Source organism: Aspergillus fischeri, genomic scaffold (assembly GCF_000149645.3).
Source record: "Aspergillus fischeri NRRL 181 1099437636249 genomic scaffold, whole genome shotgun sequence".
Taxonomy (NCBI): domain Eukaryota; kingdom Fungi; phylum Ascomycota; class Eurotiomycetes; order Eurotiales; family Aspergillaceae; genus Aspergillus; species Aspergillus fischeri.
The window spans coordinates 2,972,382-2,991,379 of NW_001509770.1; the positions used below are offsets into that span (position 1 = coordinate 2,972,382).

Below are 18,998 nucleotides of genomic sequence, written 5' to 3' on the forward strand. Positions count from 1 at the left end.
CAAATGCTTTTATTAACGTAGGATGGGATGGAATGCACCAGTCATTAAGCGTTGAGGGACTTGGTGAACTCGATGCTCTCAAGACATATAACAAGAAGCATTGTATGAATTCATCGAGTGACATTTGACCCCGGTTCATCGAATGATTCGAATCTGAGAGTAACATTACCTCTCTTTTGCCACACTTTTGTCCGTGGGAAGAGGCCACAGTGCAATCGACGATCTTATCTCCATTCTCTTCCCCAGTTGTTGTGGTATCTTGGTTAGTCTTGGTCGCAATCTAGCCCCAAGTAAATAATAATTGTTGTTTCCACCCCCCAAAAAACATTCTTCCTCTCTCCCCTTTCCTCCTCAACCTTCTCGGTTCTTGCTCTACACCAGATAAAGGTGCTCAATTGCTTGCCTCTTAACTGGGGCGATTTTATGAAGAGAAAATCATGACTGTCACACGCTCCCAAACAGGGAAAACCCCTAAGTAAGTGGATGGACCCTGTGCGACGAAAGGAGAGTGCAAAAAAGAAACCGAAACCCACCTTTTGCGACAACAAACTTGCTGGCCTCCCTGATCGCTCGCTGAGTCTGCTTTTTCTCCTTTTCGCAATACATAACGTCGCAAGTTCATCAGTCTGACTAATTTTTTCTCCGAGTAGGAAATTGGAACGCCCTGGTTACGTTGAGACCCCTGGCCGACGAGTCACTCGCAGCAGCGTCGCTCTAGCATCAGAGACCAGTGCGGACGACGTGTCCGATTCAGCGACCGAAATCCGCGGGAGATCCAAGTCTACTACCCGGAGACGTCAGGTGAAGACCGACGATGCGTCAGAAGGGGAAGAGAACGGAGGTGCCAATGGACGTGCCAACGGACACACCAATGGACACACCAATGGTTCCACGAAGAAGCCACGAGTCATTGACGGCTGGGTTGAGGGTAGGGATCCTAAGATTGACTATAGCGGAGAATTCGAGTTTGGAGGGTCCTGGGGAGTGCTGTGCATGATGGTCGGGTTCCCTCTGCTGATGTACTACATGTGGATTGGTGCCGTCTATTATGATGGCAAATTTCCCCATCCTTCGAAAGGCCAGAGCATGTCGGAATTTATCGCACACATGGGCCATTTGGTCTATGAAGGCGCTTACCCTTCGCTCAGAGCTTGGATCATTTACTGGGTATTCTTCATCTTCGAGGGCCTATGCTACGTTCTTCTCCCTGGTGTGACTGTCATGGGCCGTGCTCTGCCGCATCTCGGAGGAAAGCAGCTCCCCTACTACTGTTCCGGCGTCTGGTCTTTCTACACCAGCATTGCTCTTGCTGGTGTCCTTCATTTTACCGGGATTTTCAAGCTGTACACCGTCATCGATGAGTTCGGACCTCTTCTGAGCGTCGCCATCATCTCTGGCTTCCTGGTGTCCTTCGTCGCATACTTCTCCGCGTTGGCTCGTGGCGCGCAACATCGCATGACCGGGTACCATATCTATGATTTCTTCATGGGCGCGGAGCTCAATCCTAGAATGTTCGGTATTCTTGATTTTAAGATGTTCTTCGAAGTTCGCCTTCCTTGGTTCATCCTCTTCTTCATCTCTCTCGGTGCTGCAGCTCGGCAGTACGAGGTCTATGGCTATCTTTCTGGGGAAGTTGGGTTCCTCCTCATGGCGCATTTCTTGTACGCCAATGCTTGCTGCAAAGGTGAAGAGTGTATCGTGTCGACTTGGTAAGCTTTCACCCATGTCATGCTCTTGGTTAACCATAGCCATCACAGCCAGAGACTAATTCGTCTTAGGGACATGTATTATGAAAAGTGGGGTTTCATGCTCATCTTCTGGAACTTGGCCGGCGTGCCCTTGAGTTACTGCCACTGCACGATCTACCTTGCCAGCCATGACCCCGCTACTTACCGTTGGAACCGTGTCTTCCTGGTGTTCCTGTATGCAGCATATCTGTTTGTTTACTGGGTCTGGGATACAACCAACAGCCAGAAGAACCGTTTCCGTCAGCAAGAGCGTGGTACCATGGTCTCTCGGAAGACTTTCCCTCAGCTCCCATGGCAGACCCTCAAGAACCCCAAGACAATCACTGCCGCCGATGGTTCCAAGATCCTCGTTGATGGATGGTGTAAGTGATCAGTCTCGTCAAAGGAGCACCCAGACAAACATGCTGACTATCGGCACAGATGGCAAAGCTCGTAAGATCCACTACACATGCGATCTTTATTTCGCCTTGAACTGGGGCTTGATTACCGGCTTCAGCAGCCCATTCCCCTGGTTCTATCCCATCTTCTTCGCGTGCATGATCACCCACCGTGCGCTGCGTGACATCCAGCGCTGCCGGAATAAGTACGGCGAAGCCTGGGTGGAGTACGAACGACAGGTTCCATATCTGTTCATCCCTGTAAGCTATTTCTCATCTCGAAACGCGGCGAACATACTGACTGATTCGGGTCTCTAGTATGTATTCTAAGGGAAGACTGAGCGGTTCGACCGCTTTCGCTCACGCCTTACGGTGGGCACACCTTACCCGAAAACCCTCTCCTCACGTACAGGACTTGGTATATGCCATAATAATATGCAGCGGCTTATCGGGTCTGGAAGAGCAATATTACCGACTCACCTACATCTGCTCCTTACTTTACAGCAGGAGACTTTATATTCTTGATGTCCACCGGCGGTTCACTTCGATTCATGTATATCATTAGATTGGCTACTACCGGTCATCACTTGGTTTCCTTTTTGTTACTTTTCTCCTTCTGTTTCGATTACTCTTACCCCTGTCCCTTGATAAGAGGTTTATGACCCTAGCGAGACTCTATCGCTTGAATGATAATGTATAAATTCCCTGGAACAAAAAAGGCAGTGAATACTTCATATCTCCAGTGTATCATCGTGAACATTCGAATCCAGGTACTTGAAGCCAACAATATATCTTATTAATCACATGACCCGTCCTCATCCCTCCATCGCAGCTTATCGATAGAGGCTTGAACCCCCACCATGTGTCGCATGAAAGTCAGTAACTGACAGGTGGAATTGCTCAATTGACTGTGCCAACTGTTCGATTGAGTTTAGATTAAGATCATACAGAGTCAGCTGAGCACATTACGTACAACCTAATACTCTACCACCCGTCATGTTGATCCAGGAATCTTTCCACGATGTGCCCACCAAGGCGGATGGAAATGGTACTATGCGTATGTAACCAAATGACTCCAAGACCCCAATCAAGACTTATCTGCTTATCACAAATTAACCAGGTATCTACGTGTTCCATCCCACTATTCCTGGATATCCCAAAGCTCGATTCCCTGGTGTAGTAGTGTTCAGCGAGATCTACCAAGGTGCGTACATGGCTTCGCGCGACTGACGACGCCGAAACTGACTGTAGCTAGTGACGGGACCTGTCTCGCGGTTCGCCAGACAGATTGCGGGCCAGGGGTACATCTGTGCTGCGCCGTCCAGCTACCACGAATTCACCGGTCCTGAGCCACTGCAATACAATGCTGAAGATACCGACAAGGGGAACCAGTGGAAAGTCAGCAAGGTATGTACCCACAAGCCGAGTCACCGTCACAACCGATCATGTCTGAGTGCCGCTAACCGAGATGTAGAAAATAGCCGCCTATGACGAGGACGCCTCGCTGTGCGTTGATTACTTGCTCTCCCTGCCCACTTGCAATGGCCGGGTAGGCGCAACGGGTATGTGCTTGGGTGGTCATCTTGCGTACCGCTGTGCGTTGGACAGCCGCGTCAAGGCGGCTGTGTGCTACTTTGCGACGGACATCCACAGCAAGACCCTCGGCGAGGGCAAGAATGATGACAGTTTGGCTAGAGCGGGCGATATCAAGGGAGAGCTTCTTATGGTGAGTTGATCTCGTCTAGTTGACGCTCCGGGATCTAGATGGTAATCGGCAGCTGAGTGACAATGCTTTAGATTTTTGGGAAGAATGACAACCATGTTCCGCCGGAGGGTAGAGACCTGATCCGCAAGACCCTGCATGAGAAGGGCGTCCTGTTCAGCTTCTACGAGGTCGCATGGGCTCAACGTACGTTAGATTGTGATGCACTTGCTGTTAATGATCATCTCGAAGGCAGTACTAACGGAGAACCGCGACAGATGCATTCATTCGAGACGAGCTCAGCAAGGGACGGTATGACCCCGCCATTACTAAGGTATGCTTTGAGATGCTGCTCGAGTTGTTCGGACGGACATTGAAACTGGACCTTGGCGAACACGATGGTAAGAAATTGGAGATCGAGGATGTGTGCTAGATTTTTCTCGGTGCGCCAATAGAAGCGCGTCTTAGATGAAGATGTTCTGGGCCTGCCGCTGTTCACAGCTGTCAGCCACAATGAATGACGCCTCTTGGGCCGTTCATTCGGTGTTTCAGGCTCCACGCAATAATAATAATCTGTGCCGAGTTGAAGACCAGATATTTAGAAACAAATGGCCCGCTTGCTATCATACTTGGGGTAAGGAGTAGACTTTCAGAGTTGACGCGTATATCAATCGTTGAATAAGATAAGTGGGAAAACATTCACCAACTGTAATATAGTATAACACTGGCGATTGGGAATGGAAAGCTTCAGCCCATCCATCAGAATTGAACCCAGCTGAGTTCAGCCATAATCTGGTATTAATACATACCTGGAACCTAAGGTAGTCTACGAAGAAGCGCAGCTTGAATCATCCGGCGTTCATCGACTTGGAATATATAATCGATAGCAATATCCCAAGTGAGGTATGAGATGTTGACCGGTGCATTAGGCATCGGGCTGAATAGAATGATGATCAACAGTAATGTATGGCTTCAAAAAGCAAGGAGCAAACCGCTATCTATAATCCGCATCCCATAGTTACGGCTTTCGACGTGGAAAGAGGGAGAAGATACCTTGGGAAAATCGGGTGGCTGATGAGGTGTAACTAGTAAGACAGTCGGTGTGGTCAGCCAGTTACAATACCGTATTTTGACACATCTCAGGGATCGCTAAGATATGTTACTTTGGGGGAATTGTAGTGCTTTTCTTGTATTGGTAGGGTATGTGTACTGAAACTACTGTAGACGAGTAGGTTCTACGCAGTACAGGGGGTTGGGAAGGGCATGTTGATCGAGAGACAGGTACAGATACAGTACTAAGCTGTAGAATTCATGGACTTTATACTCTGCATCGTACTGCTAGGCCAGCTCTGACTACTTTTATCCCTAAGGAAGTCTGAATGCTAGTTTGGACTCTTGTGCACTTGAACTGAGTGTCCGTTGCGTGCATACAAGTAAATTACCTTACTGTTGATGTATCGAATCAGGGACCAGTACCTAGTTGCAGGCACCAAGAATAGAAAACCGGGGAAATCAAGACAATCCATGGACGAAGATGGAAGACTTCCTTGGTACAATCCAAGCGCAGCTCAACCAACCATGGTCAAAGGACAATACTCTGCCTAGTGGTCTATAATTATGATGGTGCCTTGATCACTAGATTCTGGCAGGAGAAACGTATCCAACCTCGAAGAATCAGACCAAGCTCCAGAATGATGGAAGGAATCATGATATGGAGTATCAAAGTTGTCCTCATACGTAGTTGGCGCTCGATTAGCCCAAGACCCCAGCCTGCTCAATTATTGCTTCGTCTGGAGTGCTTGGTCCTTGAGTCAAAAATCTTCAGAGAGAAAACCAATTATGGCCCGTTTAGATGTCACTAGTATTGATTCAAAGACAGTTTCATTTTTTTTGGGCACTGGATATGTAGTCTACTCCGTATAGCGTCCGATTTATCTTCTCTACTCCGCGCTCTGTAGGCTACCGTTCCCGCTCATCAACATCAATTGTCTTGATAGTGTTTTCGCTCTAAGCCACCTCGTGTCAAGTCGACCTGTACAGCCATTTCTCCATCTTCAGTTCCACTTCCTTTCTTCTCTACTCGCATACGGAGTATAATCTTGCATAATCTACCATCGAGTCACTTCCTGTTGCATTGCCCTCGTGGATGACAACAATCTTGCAGCCTCAGTTACCGACGCTTTTGAGCTGCAATTGACTCACGATCTGCTCACCACGGTTTTCATCGATAAAATCTCCTCACTTTTGGCTGCAAATAATAACAAAACTTGTGCTCTTCGTCTTGGACTTGCAGAGACTTAATTGACACAACGATCAGCATCATAATAATCCCACGGTTACTGGCTTGTTTCAACTTTGCGACGGGAGCCATTGTCAACGGCCTGGTCCCTTAGCGTGGGTCCCAGGAAAAGGGAAGCCAATTTAACTACCAGCAAGGCCACCACCGAGCCGCGCGAATCTTGTCTACGATCATCCAAGTCTTTCTGCACAGTCAATCGCTTCAACGGTCGGTGAATCATGGGTTCTACACAATTTGGGAATTTCAACGTGAGTCTGCCGACGGAATTCGATACGTCTACTCGTTGCGCGAAAGGGAAGTTAACCAATGGGGATCTTCGCGAACAGGACTTTTGCAGAGATTCGACCTTGCCAGTTTGCAATGTGAGTCAGCCAATTTCATTCTCAGGCGGTTTCCCATGTAAGAATCCTGTCACTAAGGGACTGCGCCTTGCTGACTGCGATCGTTCGTCGATAGCTCTTTGTCGCCCACAACCAACCCCCTAATGAAGCCTACGACGGCTGTGCCCTCACCGGTATCGACCTGGGCAATCATCGATATCTCAGCAACTTAGGTATGGAACGACGGATAGACCGCCACGGAGACGAGTCGCGAATCGCGAGACTGATATCAACACAGGATCGATATTACTGGCATTCATATCCATCTTAGTATCGCTCTTTCTATTATGGCGATCGGAACGGAAACAGGCCGCGGTTGGGCGAAGGTACGCGGCTAAACAGGGGCTGTGAAATGCATGGACATGGCTGACGAGTAATACTGCCTAGGGAAATGCAATTGTTCCTTCTTGGCTTCATTATCGTCGAGATCTGCGAGATCTTCACCGTGGGCGGCTTCCCTCTTGACAGCGCGGTGCTGAAGGTATGTTTTGGCTGTTGCAATTGACGCCTTGCTTCTATTGGACACAACTGAGGGACTTGCGTAGGGGTTTACGGCAGTTCATATCGCTGCGATCACCGCGACATGCTGGATCCTCTTCTTGAACGCTCTTGTCGGGTTTCAGTTCCTTGACGACGGTACTCCTGTTTCGCTCGGTCTCTGTGTTGCTTCTGCCCTGGTGTTCTTCATCGGTACCGGTTATATCGCCCTAGATACTGCTTTCGACTGGACCGGAGAGTTCGCGACAAACCCATCTAATCACTATCGAAATATCGCCCTCTACGTACTGTACCAGCTCTTCCCCCTCGTCCTCCTCGTGGCATTCTTCGTTCTGGAAGCTGTCTTGGTGATCCGGGTCCTGGGCGAGTTCCGACCAATGTGTATGTTCAACCCCAAGGCCCTTATGAGCTAAGTAACTGACGGGACATGCAGTGTATCTGTCCGCCGCGGGTCTGTTGTTCGCCATTGGCCAAATATTCAACTACGTGATCAGCACCCATCTCTGCCAGGCGTCGCACGGGAAAATCAACGGCGCCTTATTCGAGACATTGTTCACCCTCTTGTCGGTCGTTACGGTCTGGATATTCTGGAGCAGTATAACGGAAGATGACTGGCCGATGCCGATGGCTGTAGGCAGCGGCTACAACTAAGCTGCAACTGTTATTGTACCACCCGCTTAATTTGATCTAATCGACTGCCGACCCTGCTCAGCCCTGGCAATGCTCTTACCGTTGCAGACGAAAAAGGATCCTTATCCTCGCACACGTTTGTCTGACCTCTGTCTTTTCCTCGTTTTTACGCCTGGACTGCCTTTTTGATACCACTTCTGTACTCAACTTTTATGTTTCACGATTTCTCTGATGCTACCAGTGACTATAATTGTACTACCCCTTTAATGATGTGGTCAGCTTGATGTGAAACGGGCATGTGATCATGTTTACATATTCATCCTCTCCTTTACTGTCAGATACCTATTTGATGTACCTAGCTAGCCACTAGCATATGTTTATAACCAATCTCTGCACATTAAAATATTAACCTCTGTCTTCCGTCAGAGTCAAGGAATCTCCCATGCAAGTATATTACTTCTCCGCCAGTACCTGTACTTGATCGATCGAGGCATGAGCTGTAATATTATCAAGTAAGTACGGTAGATTCTGTACATCGATCATAAGAACGAAATCAAACCAAGAAGCGACGACAACTTGCATGCGGATAGCAGTCGACAACTTGGGTCAGGTCAAAATAATGCAAGCCCAATCCATGCTCTATGAACCCTCCCGTGCATGCAAAACAGCCTCATATGGTTATATCGAACTTTGGATCTGGTGGGAAAAGAAAGACCGAAAATAAAAACCTTCAAAGCCGAACCTTGACATCTACACAGGGAAGAGTCCACTCCCGTCGTCCCAGCAAACTCCGCAACCATTCGAGTCCAACACCCGTCCACTCCTGTTGTCCCAGTTCACTTGATCCGTTGAGCGCAAGTCGCCGCTGCGCCTCCTCAACCGCCGCGCCCGCCAGCGCCTTGGTGGTCGTATTGACGGTCTCTACCACGTAACTGGCCAGAGAGGTATTGGCCGAGACGGCATCGTAGGGGTTTGACGTTGCATAGCGCGGCGAGAACCAGTCGCCGCGGAAGTCGAAGAAGCAGCGGTCAGCCCAGTGGCAGGAGGAGATGAAGAGGATGAGGAGCAGCGCGGAGCAGTAGATGCATGGTCGGTGGAGGATGTATGTGAGGGTGACGAAGGAGATGATGAAGAGGGGGGAGGCGTTGGTTGGGATGAAGAGGAGCGGTAACCAGCTATATGTTGATCGCGTGAGTGAGTGGGCTTCGAAGTTTGGCATGATATACCAGATGTTGCGGCGCCTTACCTCCTGAGACAGAACATGGTGGGAGTCTATAGGCTGGGAGGATTGTAGCACACTTCTTGTGACAGTGACACAAGTATAGTGTTATAGTGTTGAAGAGTGTGTTCAACTTAAGAGGAAGACTGACGTAGAGGAAGAGGGATACCTCTGACAGTCAATAAAAGAAGAGATGAGTGCACAGAAGGTGGAGAGATGGAGATTAGATGCAGATAGTGGAAAAGTATCGCCCATCAGACAGCTGAGATACGAGCAAATCCCTCGTACATCGTGGCTAAATCTAAGGTACTTCTTAAGTATTCTTTCAATGACTGAGGATTTTCAGCGTCATTGCTGATTCCCTCCAATAAGAGATATTACCGTACCGTAACTGAAATCCCCGCCATAATTACCTTATTCATAGCCACCTTCCTCAGGTATCCAGATGTATTCATCAGCCTCAACTGCATCAGCCACAATCATCATGAGCCACTTACCTAACCCGACCTAGTGCCACTTCGGCCTCCATCTTGTTCTTTTTGCTCTACTGAATTATCATCATTTCTCGTTCTTCTCCCCCTTCCTTACCCATCTTCTTCTCTGTACCATAGTCCGTTCATTTAGCCCCTTTCTTTCTCTTCTTTCTTTCAATTACCAGAGCTATCTGACCTTACTGCTTCCTCACTTCTCCCTTTCTGCTCTCGAAAGAGAGCTGTCGAGAGAAGCTTAGAGCTTGGATATCACTTGGGAGGTCGCCTTTCATTGTGGTGAGCTGACAGAAATGTCCACCCCCAGCGATCTCCAGGCTCTCCTGGCGAGCATCAGACCACGTCCATCTCCTTCGGGAATGCCTGCTCAGGACGCTCAGTACCCTATGCACTACCAGCAGGGCTACCGTCCCCAGCAACAGCAACAGCAGACCCAGCCGCAACCCTACGATGGGCAGAACTTGTCTCACCCTCAGTTGTTGCAGCATGGCTACCGTCACCCTTCGGTCTCATCTGCCATCCCTAGCCCATCCCCGGTCAATACACCGCCTCACCATGGCTCGGATATCCTCAGTCCTAATACTGCCACTCCTCGTGGCGAAATGTACCCGCAGCAACCTCAAGCTCAGAACCCCGACCGTGCTGTCAACCTGCTGAACCTGCTCAAGTTTAATCAGGGTGCTGCAGCTGCTTCGTCTCAACAACAGCCTACTGCGGTTGGAATGGAGCAGCCAAGGTCTCCTCTTGCCCAGGAAACTGGCTTCGAGGGTGTGTCTAGGTCTCACACGAGGAACATCTCAGCGTCTGATCTGGTTGCTTCCCTGTTCGGTCGACAGGCTCAAGCTCCACCTTCGGGTGCAACCCCACCCATGATGCCTACTACTTCGCAGTTCGCTCAGCCTGGTCATTCCGGGGTCGGCGAGAGTTCCCTGTCGGCGGCCCCTACTGCTGAAAACACGCAGGAGATGCTGCTTCGTCTGCTCAACCGACCATCGCCGAGCCAGGATGTGTCCCTCGGGCACGGAAAGGCGGTATCCCAACCAGCAGCGTCTGTGTCTCCGGTCAAGTCCCCTGTCGCTGAGCCGATCGCACAGGCGCCAGTTGAAGTGCACGGAGCGCGTCCTGAGGAAATGGTGTCTGGGAAGCCGGACATAATATCTTCTCAACAGCCCAAGTCGACACTGACGCCCAAGGAAGGCATCTTCACATACACTAACCCCTTTGAGCAACTGGCAGCTGCATCGCCACGCAAGGCCTCTCCTCAGATCAAGTCTCGGAGTGCTAGCCCCGCTGTCGAGCTCACCCAGCGCCAGAAGATCAACGTAACTGCAACTGCGGATGTTGCTCCCGTGTCTCAGCCAGCAGCGTCGTCTGCCGTGCAACGCCCATCATCGCCAATCCTTGACGCAGAGCAGCGCGAGGCTGTTAACCAAGTAGTTGGCAAACTGGTGGATCAGATAGTTGGCCGCGACGTTGCTGACGTGCGTGACAAGACGGCCAAGGAAGAGGAGTCGTTGCCTGTACGGACGGACAAGGAAGAAAGCACTCAAGCAGTCATTTCCTCCGTCGCTAGTCATCTTCGCGATACAGCTGCTGAGGCCGAACAGCCTGCAAAGATTGAAGCAGCGGCCGCCCAAGACGCCGCGGCAGAGAGTACTGCAGCTATTAACGAAACCACTAATGGCGAAAGTGGCGAGGCCCTTGCAGACAGTTGGGAGAGCGCCGAGGACAGTGCTGCGAAGGAAGAAGAGCGCGTTGTTCCCGTGTACAACTTTCCTCTGAAGCCGTTCATTTCCATATCCCTTAAGGGCAACGCCCAGGAACTTCCGACCATTCGGGATGATGGCATCATGGACATCGCCCGGTTGAAGAAGGAATTTGATCAACTGGACCGCTCCTTGACTTCGGCTACATCGGAATACATCGTTTACGCTCTAGCGAAGAATGGAGGTATGAGGATCATTCGTCAGGAGGATGGAAGTGACAAGCAAGTCTTCCGTGCAACCCGCGACCGTGTGTTCAATGTCACTCTCTGCACCTCAGCCACAACGAGCGGCGTATCCGAGGAGCAAGCGATCTTGGGCATTGGTGTCAGCGGCACGGTCTACTGGGCGTTGATCTCGCGCGGAGAAAAGGATCTGTTCGAGCTGGATGCCTTGGAGAGCGAGAGCCTGATATTCCCGCCGTTCCCGGCTTCTGATGAGAACACTTCTGGTGGCCAGCTGAAAACGCGGGCCAAGAGAAGCTCTCGTCATCCCGGCTTCTTCGCCATCGGGCGTGGCAAGAATATCTACGTCGTCTGTCCTCAGGCGGCTGCCAACGCAAACTACGGTGTCTCGGGATCTCAACGCACCGTCAACACGGAGAAGTTTTTCAAGGAACGGGCCCTCAAGATCTCGACCGGCAAAGCTGGCAAGGACTTTGTGTTCAGTGACGACGATACTGTCATTGCTTCTCTAGACAAGACCGGCAGACTACGCTTCTGGGATATTCGCGAAGTGGTCAACAATCCCGATTTCTTCACGAACGTGCCCAGTCCAGCTGAGGTGCGCGTCCCGTTGAACACCTTTGTTACCGGATCTCCCACCGAGAAGTCTTGGCCCACCTCTGTCCTGTTCATCGATAAGCTGCGTCCTTATGTCAAATCGATGGCGCTTCGTTACGTTCTGGTTGGACTTAAGCAAAACCACACCTTGCAGCTCTGGGATATTGGGCTTGGCAAGGCCGTGCAGGAGCTCAAGTTCCCCCACGAGAACGAATCGGATGCCATCTGTAGTGTCGCCTACCACGCAGCCTCTGGTATCATTGTGGTCGGACATCCTACGCGCAATTCTATCTACTTTGTTCACCTGTCCGCTCCTAGATATAATCTACAGCCCATGTCGCAGGCATCTTTCATCAAGCGCTCGGGTGAGAAGGACTCGAGCTTGCCCAAGCCAGAATCTACAGCATGCATGAGTGGCATTCGGGAGATTTCGTTTGCCTCCAAGGGCCAGTTGCGCAGCTTGGATCTTCTCCCTGCCATTAAGGCTCCTGGAGATAGCAAAGAAGACAGTGCGCTCTTCGAGCTTTACGTGATGCACTCGCGTGGCGTGACTTGCTTGACCATCAAGAAAGAAGACCTGGGATGGGGCGTCGACAATAAGATTATCCGTCCTGTGAATGCGCTGGAGGAGGGCTACATCGAAATTTCTGAGCTTCAGGCCTTCCCGAGCTACGTCGCCGATGAACCTTCAATCAATGGTGACTCGGCTTCTGCCTCCACCAGAGCTACGCCGAGGGAAGTGGCCAAGAAGACCCCTGAGGCGACCGCTGAAGCTGCTGGTGCACCTGCTCCTTCAAGCACTGTGTCCCCTGTCAAGCCGGTTCTGAAGAAGAAGGCTGTCGATGAGCATGCCGAGCCAGCTGCAGCGGCCAATGGCGTCGAGAAGCCTGAGAAAAAGAAGAAAAAGAAGGCTGCTGCTGCTACCGCCGTTACCGGTGAGAGCCCAGCGAAAGCCAAGGAAGCAACATTCACTGCCGTTGGGGGGCTGTCCGGTGAGCCCGGCATTGTGCCTCAACCAATTGAGCAGCCCACCCAACTGGCACCTTCCACAACACAGCCATCAACCATGGACGCCCCTCTCCCTGCCGTCACTGCTGCGGCGCCCCTCTCCTCTGAAGCTGGTGCCAGTAAAGCTGGCGAGATCTGGGCCAAGCACTTGGAGGCACTCCAGACTGGCGTCACGACTGAATTTAATAAGAGTCTCGGTCGCGAGCTTGAAGGCCTGTACTCCCGCTTCGACGAAGAGCGACGCAACTGGGACGCTGCATCTGCAGCCAAACAGGATCAAGTCTTGCGGTTGGTCTCCAGCACCCTGTCTGACAATGTGGAGAAGAATCTGGCTCGTATCGTGTCTAGCAGCATTCAATCTGAGGTTGTCCCTGCCCTGACTGAGCTTACATCGGCCGCTGTTGGAAAACAGCTAGATCAGGTCATTTCTCAGCACCTGGGCAGTGTTGTGCCTCGTGAGGTGCGTCAGGCTCTGCCTGATGCAGTTGCTCGTTCAGTCAAGCAACCTGAAGTGATGAAAGTCATTTCGGACGCCGTTGGTCAGAAAATTGCTTCCCACCTTGAGAATGACATGTCGAGGGCCTTGCACAACTCCATCACCCCCGCCTTCAAGAGCCTTGCTCTGCAGGCCGCGGAACAGATCGGTTCGGACATGCAGAAGCAGTTGCAGGTTCAGATGAAGCAGTATGAAATTCAGCGCCACAACGATGCCGCGAAGATCGATCAGCTCACAACTCTTGTTCGTGGTCTGTCTGACACGGTTGCATCGATGGCTGCCGCCCAGACTAACTTCCAAAACGAAATCCTGAGACTCAACCGCGTGTTGAGTGCCAAACAGCAGGACGAGGAAAGCCGCAGCTCACAGCAGGCATCATCCGCCGGTCGGGCTGCTGCTCCCAGCGAGGCCAGAACCGCCGAGGATCTTGAACTGGCAGAGATTGCCCAGCTGATGAGTGAGGGTCGGTACGAGGAGGGTTCAGTCAAGGTATGAACTCATAAAATTAGATCAAACAAAAAAGCGGCTACTGATTCTAATGGTGATGTAGTGGCTTCAATCTAGTCAGCAGGCCGATCTGTTCGACAACCTCTTTGTCCGCCTTAACCCATCGTACCTGACTAGGCTTTCACCCATCGTGGCGCTTTCGGTCGGTGTTGCAGTCACGTCTTCTCTCCACACAAACGTTGACGACCGTCTCACGTGGTTGGATGTTGTCCTCCAATCTGTCGACCTGAGGGTACGTTCTGACGGTGTCCCACCGCTTTGATAGCCATGACTGACTGGATTTTACATTTAGGATCCCGACATTCACGAGGTTGCCCCTAGGATCATCGAAATTCTCACACAGCGGCTGAATACCTTGTACATGGAGGTCGCTTCGAACAACCCTCATTCTCCCGTCATTCGCAAACTCGGTCCCATCAATCGGCGCTTGCAGGAGCTTTGCAGATGATCTATCTACTTGCCGCGTTGGATTCTTCTATGACGGGGACAACCTTTGATAATGAATGGCGAGAGCGGACGGGTAACTATTCTGCTGAGTGATGTCGTTCGCGTCCACGCTCTGGAAACATGGGTCATGACGAGTGAAGACGTCTGCAGATGAGGGTAATGCCCAAACGAGGAGGATTGCGTGGACATTTGGGGGAAGCTTGGATGTGGTGGACGAGGCTCTTTGGGCATTTCTTTTGTTTATTGATGATTCAAGGGAGTGATGATACGTGCTAGCACGAAGCGACGGCTTCTTAGTCTAATGACTGATGCATAATATCATGACCATTATTCTGGATCTTCCAGCTAGTTTTATCAAGCTTTGCGCGGAAGCTACTAAGATCTTGCATTAATACCAAAGACATAGTGAAGCTAAGTATTAGGAGTAATTTATAAGAACTCGATCATTTTGGCTCCTGCGGCTATATACATACAAAAGTATTAGTTGTAATGTGTCCCTGCTGGTCAGGCAGAGAAAATATAAGGATGGAAAGTAGTCAGAATGATGCATCTTTTGATCCATCACTCTCAAGCGTCAAGTAAGAAATGCTGTCATAACCACCATGCTTGTACAATTTTATACTCCATAGTACGTCTAGCATCACAGTCGGTATCATGCATGAAACGCAACTCCAGTCTGACTCTCTGTACACCGAGCAAGATCATCATCATCATGCTCGACAAACTCGAAGCCCAACGCCCGCCAATTCAGCTCCTTGCGCCAGTGCAGACCGTAGTATTTTCTTTTCGTTGCCGGATCGGACGTCTCTTCCATTGGCGCCTTCGATCCAGACTCTTCAGGCTCGCCTTCAGGGCCAGTGTCACACGCCGGCAAGACAACAGGCTCCGAGGCTAGTCCACCCGTGACCATCCGTCCCTTCCGGGGAAATATCACCGCTCGGAAGCGCGAGAGGAGCATGCCCATGGAGCAACATAAGCACGGCTCGTGAGTGAGGTATACATCGAGGTCTGTGCAGAGGTAGCCGCCCTGCGCACGCGAGCGGATACGCGGAGCAGCAACCGGAGCAGCAACCGGAGCAACCGGAGGGGTATTCGACGTCATGGGAACAACAGGCGAGGCGGAGTTTGTCTTTAGAAGCTTTTCCGGTACTGGTGATGGGTCTTGTGAATCCAACCGGGACACGGAGGTCGATACGTCTGACTGCGAGAGAAAGTACGATTCCAAGGGACTGAGGTACGGTTTGGTATCAGAAGCTTCGCGGTCTTCTTCGCAACGTTTCCGGGCAATCATTTCTACGGCACGCATCAGCGGGTGCAGTTCAGGCCCGCCTTCCAGATCAGAGTTGTATGTCTGTGCTGCTGCAGGTGGACCCGGTTCGATCTGCTGCTCTGATTCCGAGAGCGCACCGGCTTCTCGACGAGAATATCGCGCGTCTCCTGCGACGGCAACGACGGCGTCCGTCCATCTTGTGCCATCCTCATCGTCACTAGTGTCGATGGAGGCCAGAATTTCGGGATCAACCACTACCGCTCCGATTCTCCGGCCCCGGCCAGATTTCTCTGCTTCCTGTGCGACTTTCTCGGCCAGCGCCAAGTAATATCCGGCTTCGGGTTGGATAGACTCGAGCGCACGGTTTAGAATTTGCGGTGGCGGTGCTATTGTGGCTCGCGGGGCGGCGGGGTTGTAGACAACGGGCCAGTAAGTCGATGTCCATTTCTCGGCTTGCTTAGCATTCAAGGGCGGTTGAGTAGGGATCCTGATTGTATGCAGGGAAATCGCAGGAGCGGGTTGGGTCTGATCTTCGGGAGAGGTCGAGGAGGCAGGCGCAAATGGAGCAAGCACTTTTTGGAGAGCATCAACTTCCGGGAGAGGAGGCGAGATTAGGACAAAGATTGTCTGCGGTGTGGATTCATTGTGGTTGATGGCTGAGCGCAGGGATTCTGGCAATTGGGAATGTTTGGCAAATCGTCGGAGATGGTTCACCGGGATAGCAGGGTCGCGAGGAAAAGCAGCATCAAGTGCTCTTTACAACGATGTTAGCCATTCACGATCTGTCTGCGCCTTGAAGTAAAATCGTCTTACTTGACCACTTTCGAGGCCAACTTCACGTTGACTTCAGCTACATATGCATCCTCTAAAACCCGTCAGACATTGATTATTCTCAGGCTGTTCAGAGGTACATACCAAATTCTTCAGTCGTCTGTGTTTCCTGGACGGTCTTGATCGGCAATACACGTCCCTGAAGAGGCTCGATACTCCTCAGAATGTCTCGTACCTCCATTGACGTCCGTCTCCGCTGCGGGGATGAACACAGCAAGACGAGCGCTCCGATCTCGTAATATGACGCTCTCGATCGCCGCGGCTCACGCGCAATTGACAGAACAATCCCAGTGCGGGTTTGAAGTATCTACCTCTCGTATAGCAACCGCCGATCCATTATGACTTCATGGTTTGGATCATAGTCAGTTCCGTTGCGGCTTTCCATGGATACGCATTTGTCCAGACCGTAACCCTAACCCCTAAGCCCTACGCCCTACGCCGTGCGCCCTAAGCCCTGCTGTAACCGGACCGGGGTTGAATGCCTCAGGCAATAGAGAATCTGTTACCTAAGTTTTTTGCAACTGACGCATGAAAAATGTCTATGACATAATGCTACCAAAGTAGGAAGAACGAATGAGAGACTATAGACGTAGGAGGCTTGAATTAAATCGAAATGATAAGGGAGTATTGATAATCCAAACGCTAGTAACAATCGAACGCCCGAAAAATAGCATAAGGCTGTACAGAGAGCATGACCAGGTAGTCCGCAAGGTCGTAGAAGCATGAGAAGAAGAAGGTGATACACAAGGCCAAAGAAGAGTCCTAAGGCATTAGACAGCACCTGAATGAGATAAATGTCCCACATCGCCCGTTAATGCATAAGAAGATCAACTCCGTTCCCGCTCTAGATGTACGGTATGTAGAAATACAATACAATGATTGGAGATCTGAAGGTCCACCTTATGGAAAGGAGGATAACGCTGGAAGCCAGCTGACTGCTGCATCGGATGCAGTGAAAAAGTACTCAGCGTTCACGCTGGATTTCGTACCCGTCGCATCTCTCGACGAGACTTTGATAGTAATCCACCAGCACTTCTGGCTGGGGTACAATCCGCCACTCTACGCGGAATAGAAACTCTAACTCCAGAAGAGCCAACTCCGCCATGCTGATACCTCCCACGCGAGCATATGTCTTGTTAGTCCAGAAACTGTCACTGAGACCTTTACTGGCGACGGTCGCACTAGCAATAAGGAATCGGTGAATAGTAAGACTCGAGACGGTAAAGGCCGGATAGAGAGCGCAGAGTCGGTCAATGTAATACACCATGCTGAGCAAGATCGGAGGCGACAAGGTGGCGTGGGTTGTAAGCCGTTGAAGATAGTCTTGGACCGAAATCCGAGGTGGTGATCGAGAATGGAAACGCGTCAGGCGTCCGTTATTCAGCGGTATCTTGTCGTTGAAGCGAATCAGCTCCATCAGCATGCTAGAAATCAAAATGACAAGGTCCCGCGGATCAGCCTGATCATAATTCTCCGGCAGATATTTCACGTCGGGCTTGGATGGCCGCAGCCGTTTGGATTGACTGTGTTCAAGGTCCAAGTCCCCGGAGCGTCCCGCAAGCGAGGCGTCCACGCCATGATCATTCGGGCTGTTACGCTTGTTGGACCCTGTACTGACAGGGGCGGGCATTGGAGGAGCCAAGCAAGGAGCAGTAGCGGGGGCAGGGGCCTGAGCCTCTGCCGGATCTGGGGCCGACGCTGGTACTGGAGGAGCCCCGACAGGTTCGGTGTCCGTCGGACGATCAGAGGAATGCGGATTAACAAGCGTAGCGACCGCAGGAATAGGAGTGGCGGACGAATACGTGCTATTTCCGCCCCCAAGGGTGGTCAGCCCGGCGGACATGCGGCCGCGAGGGAGATCCCCTGAGGGCCCCGGAGGCGAAGCTTCAACCGTATGTCGTGTTAAGGCCGATCGAAGTTCCTCGATGGCCAAGCGGGAAGAACGCGGACTGAAGTGACTACTGGACGCAGGAGGCTGACGAGCAGGCTCATAATGATGATGACGAAGATTATGAGCTGCTGTTACGGCGGCGACGGCGGCAGTCGTGGATCGATGAGAAAAGGAGGGAGAGGGCTGAGAGGGATGAGGAAGCGTTGGAGGAGAAGAGGATGAAGGATGGAGGGCGGCGGACGGAGACGGTGATGAGACTAGCATGATTATTTCCGCCCAACGAGACCACCACGTGGGCGGACAATTGCACGACGTGCAACGGAGCTGGCAGACGCTGCGAAACCTTGTGCTGCTGCTGCTAGGGACGACAGCGTGCACAGACGCATCGTGATTTGCAAGATCAGACTCTTTTCAACAAAGAGACTGAAGTCTGAAGGGGAGGGTTTTAAAGGGCGGAGAAATACGTCCTTGGAAACCCAGATAATAATGATGATGGGTTAGAGTTAAAGCGAGTCGTAGAAGTTTTATGAAAGAAAGGAAAAGGAGGGGAACACGGGACTCGGTTTCCAAGGAAAAAAAATTGTCGAAGAAAGGAGTAAAAAAATTAAAAGTAAAAGTAAAAAAACTTGAAGTCAGTCAGTTACAAAATTACGAAGGCTATG

At 51.1% G+C, this 18,998-nt stretch overlaps 7 protein-coding genes across 7 annotated transcripts, besides 3 other annotated features; 4 read left to right on the top strand and 3 right to left on the bottom strand.

The window, feature by feature from the left end:
- Window positions 1–437: 437 nt before the first annotated feature.
- Window positions 438–2,443, top strand: erg4 (c-24(28) sterol reductase; the record flags this gene model as incomplete). The annotated part of the gene is made up of 4 exons (XM_001264953.1): window positions 438–475; window positions 651–1,709; window positions 1,779–2,110; window positions 2,169–2,443. The coding sequence occupies 4 exons, from the start codon at window positions 438–440 to the stop codon at window positions 2,441–2,443; spliced, it is 1,704 nt and encodes a 567-aa protein (XP_001264954.1).
- Window positions 857–886: a microsatellite.
- Window positions 2,444–3,121: 678 nt separating the features above from the next.
- On the top strand, window positions 3,122–4,260 carry NFIA_017590 (dienelactone hydrolase family protein; the record flags this gene model as incomplete). Its single annotated transcript, XM_001264954.1, has 6 exons — window positions 3,122–3,182; window positions 3,246–3,329; window positions 3,381–3,532; window positions 3,600–3,851; window positions 3,923–4,034; window positions 4,106–4,260. The coding sequence occupies 6 exons, from the start codon at window positions 3,122–3,124 to the stop codon at window positions 4,258–4,260; spliced, it is 816 nt and encodes a 271-aa protein (XP_001264955.1).
- A 2,084-nt stretch (window positions 4,261–6,344) lies between these two features.
- On the top strand, window positions 6,345–7,655 carry NFIA_017600 (chitin synthase export chaperone; the record flags this gene model as incomplete). Its single annotated transcript, XM_001264955.1, has 6 exons — window positions 6,345–6,488; window positions 6,583–6,679; window positions 6,745–6,832; window positions 6,894–6,987; window positions 7,052–7,385; window positions 7,438–7,655. 6 exons carry the CDS (start codon window positions 6,345–6,347, stop codon window positions 7,653–7,655), a joined length of 975 nt encoding a protein of 324 aa, XP_001264956.1.
- A 709-nt stretch (window positions 7,656–8,364) lies between these two features.
- Window positions 8,365–8,853, bottom strand: NFIA_017610 (uncharacterized protein; the record flags this gene model as incomplete). The annotated part of the gene is made up of 1 exon (XM_001264956.1): window positions 8,365–8,853. The coding sequence occupies one exon, from the start codon at window positions 8,851–8,853 to the stop codon at window positions 8,365–8,367; it is 489 nt and encodes a 162-aa protein (XP_001264957.1).
- Window positions 8,854–9,634: 781 nt separating this feature from the next.
- Window positions 9,635–14,345, top strand: NFIA_017620 (uncharacterized protein; the record flags this gene model as incomplete). The annotated part of the gene is made up of 3 exons (XM_001264957.1): window positions 9,635–13,879; window positions 13,941–14,129; window positions 14,190–14,345. 3 exons carry the CDS (start codon window positions 9,635–9,637, stop codon window positions 14,343–14,345), a joined length of 4,590 nt encoding a protein of 1,529 aa, XP_001264958.1.
- Window positions 14,346–14,996: 651 nt separating this feature from the next.
- Window positions 14,997–16,626, bottom strand: NFIA_017630 (putative tRNA-specific adenosine-34 deaminase subunit Tad3; the record flags this gene model as incomplete). Its single annotated transcript, XM_001264958.1, has 3 exons — window positions 14,997–16,368; window positions 16,428–16,479; window positions 16,530–16,626. 3 exons carry the CDS (start codon window positions 16,624–16,626, stop codon window positions 14,997–14,999), a joined length of 1,521 nt encoding a protein of 506 aa, XP_001264959.1.
- Window positions 15,393–15,422: a microsatellite.
- Window positions 16,627–16,862: 236 nt separating the features above from the next.
- Window positions 16,863–16,900: a microsatellite.
- A 509-nt stretch (window positions 16,901–17,409) lies between these two features.
- phoB (regulatory cyclin phoB) lies at window positions 17,410–18,600 on the bottom strand (the record flags this gene model as incomplete). The annotated part of the gene is made up of 1 exon (XM_001264959.1): window positions 17,410–18,600. The coding sequence occupies one exon, from the start codon at window positions 18,598–18,600 to the stop codon at window positions 17,410–17,412; it is 1,191 nt and encodes a 396-aa protein (XP_001264960.1).
- Between the last annotated feature and the right edge of the window lie 398 nt (window positions 18,601–18,998).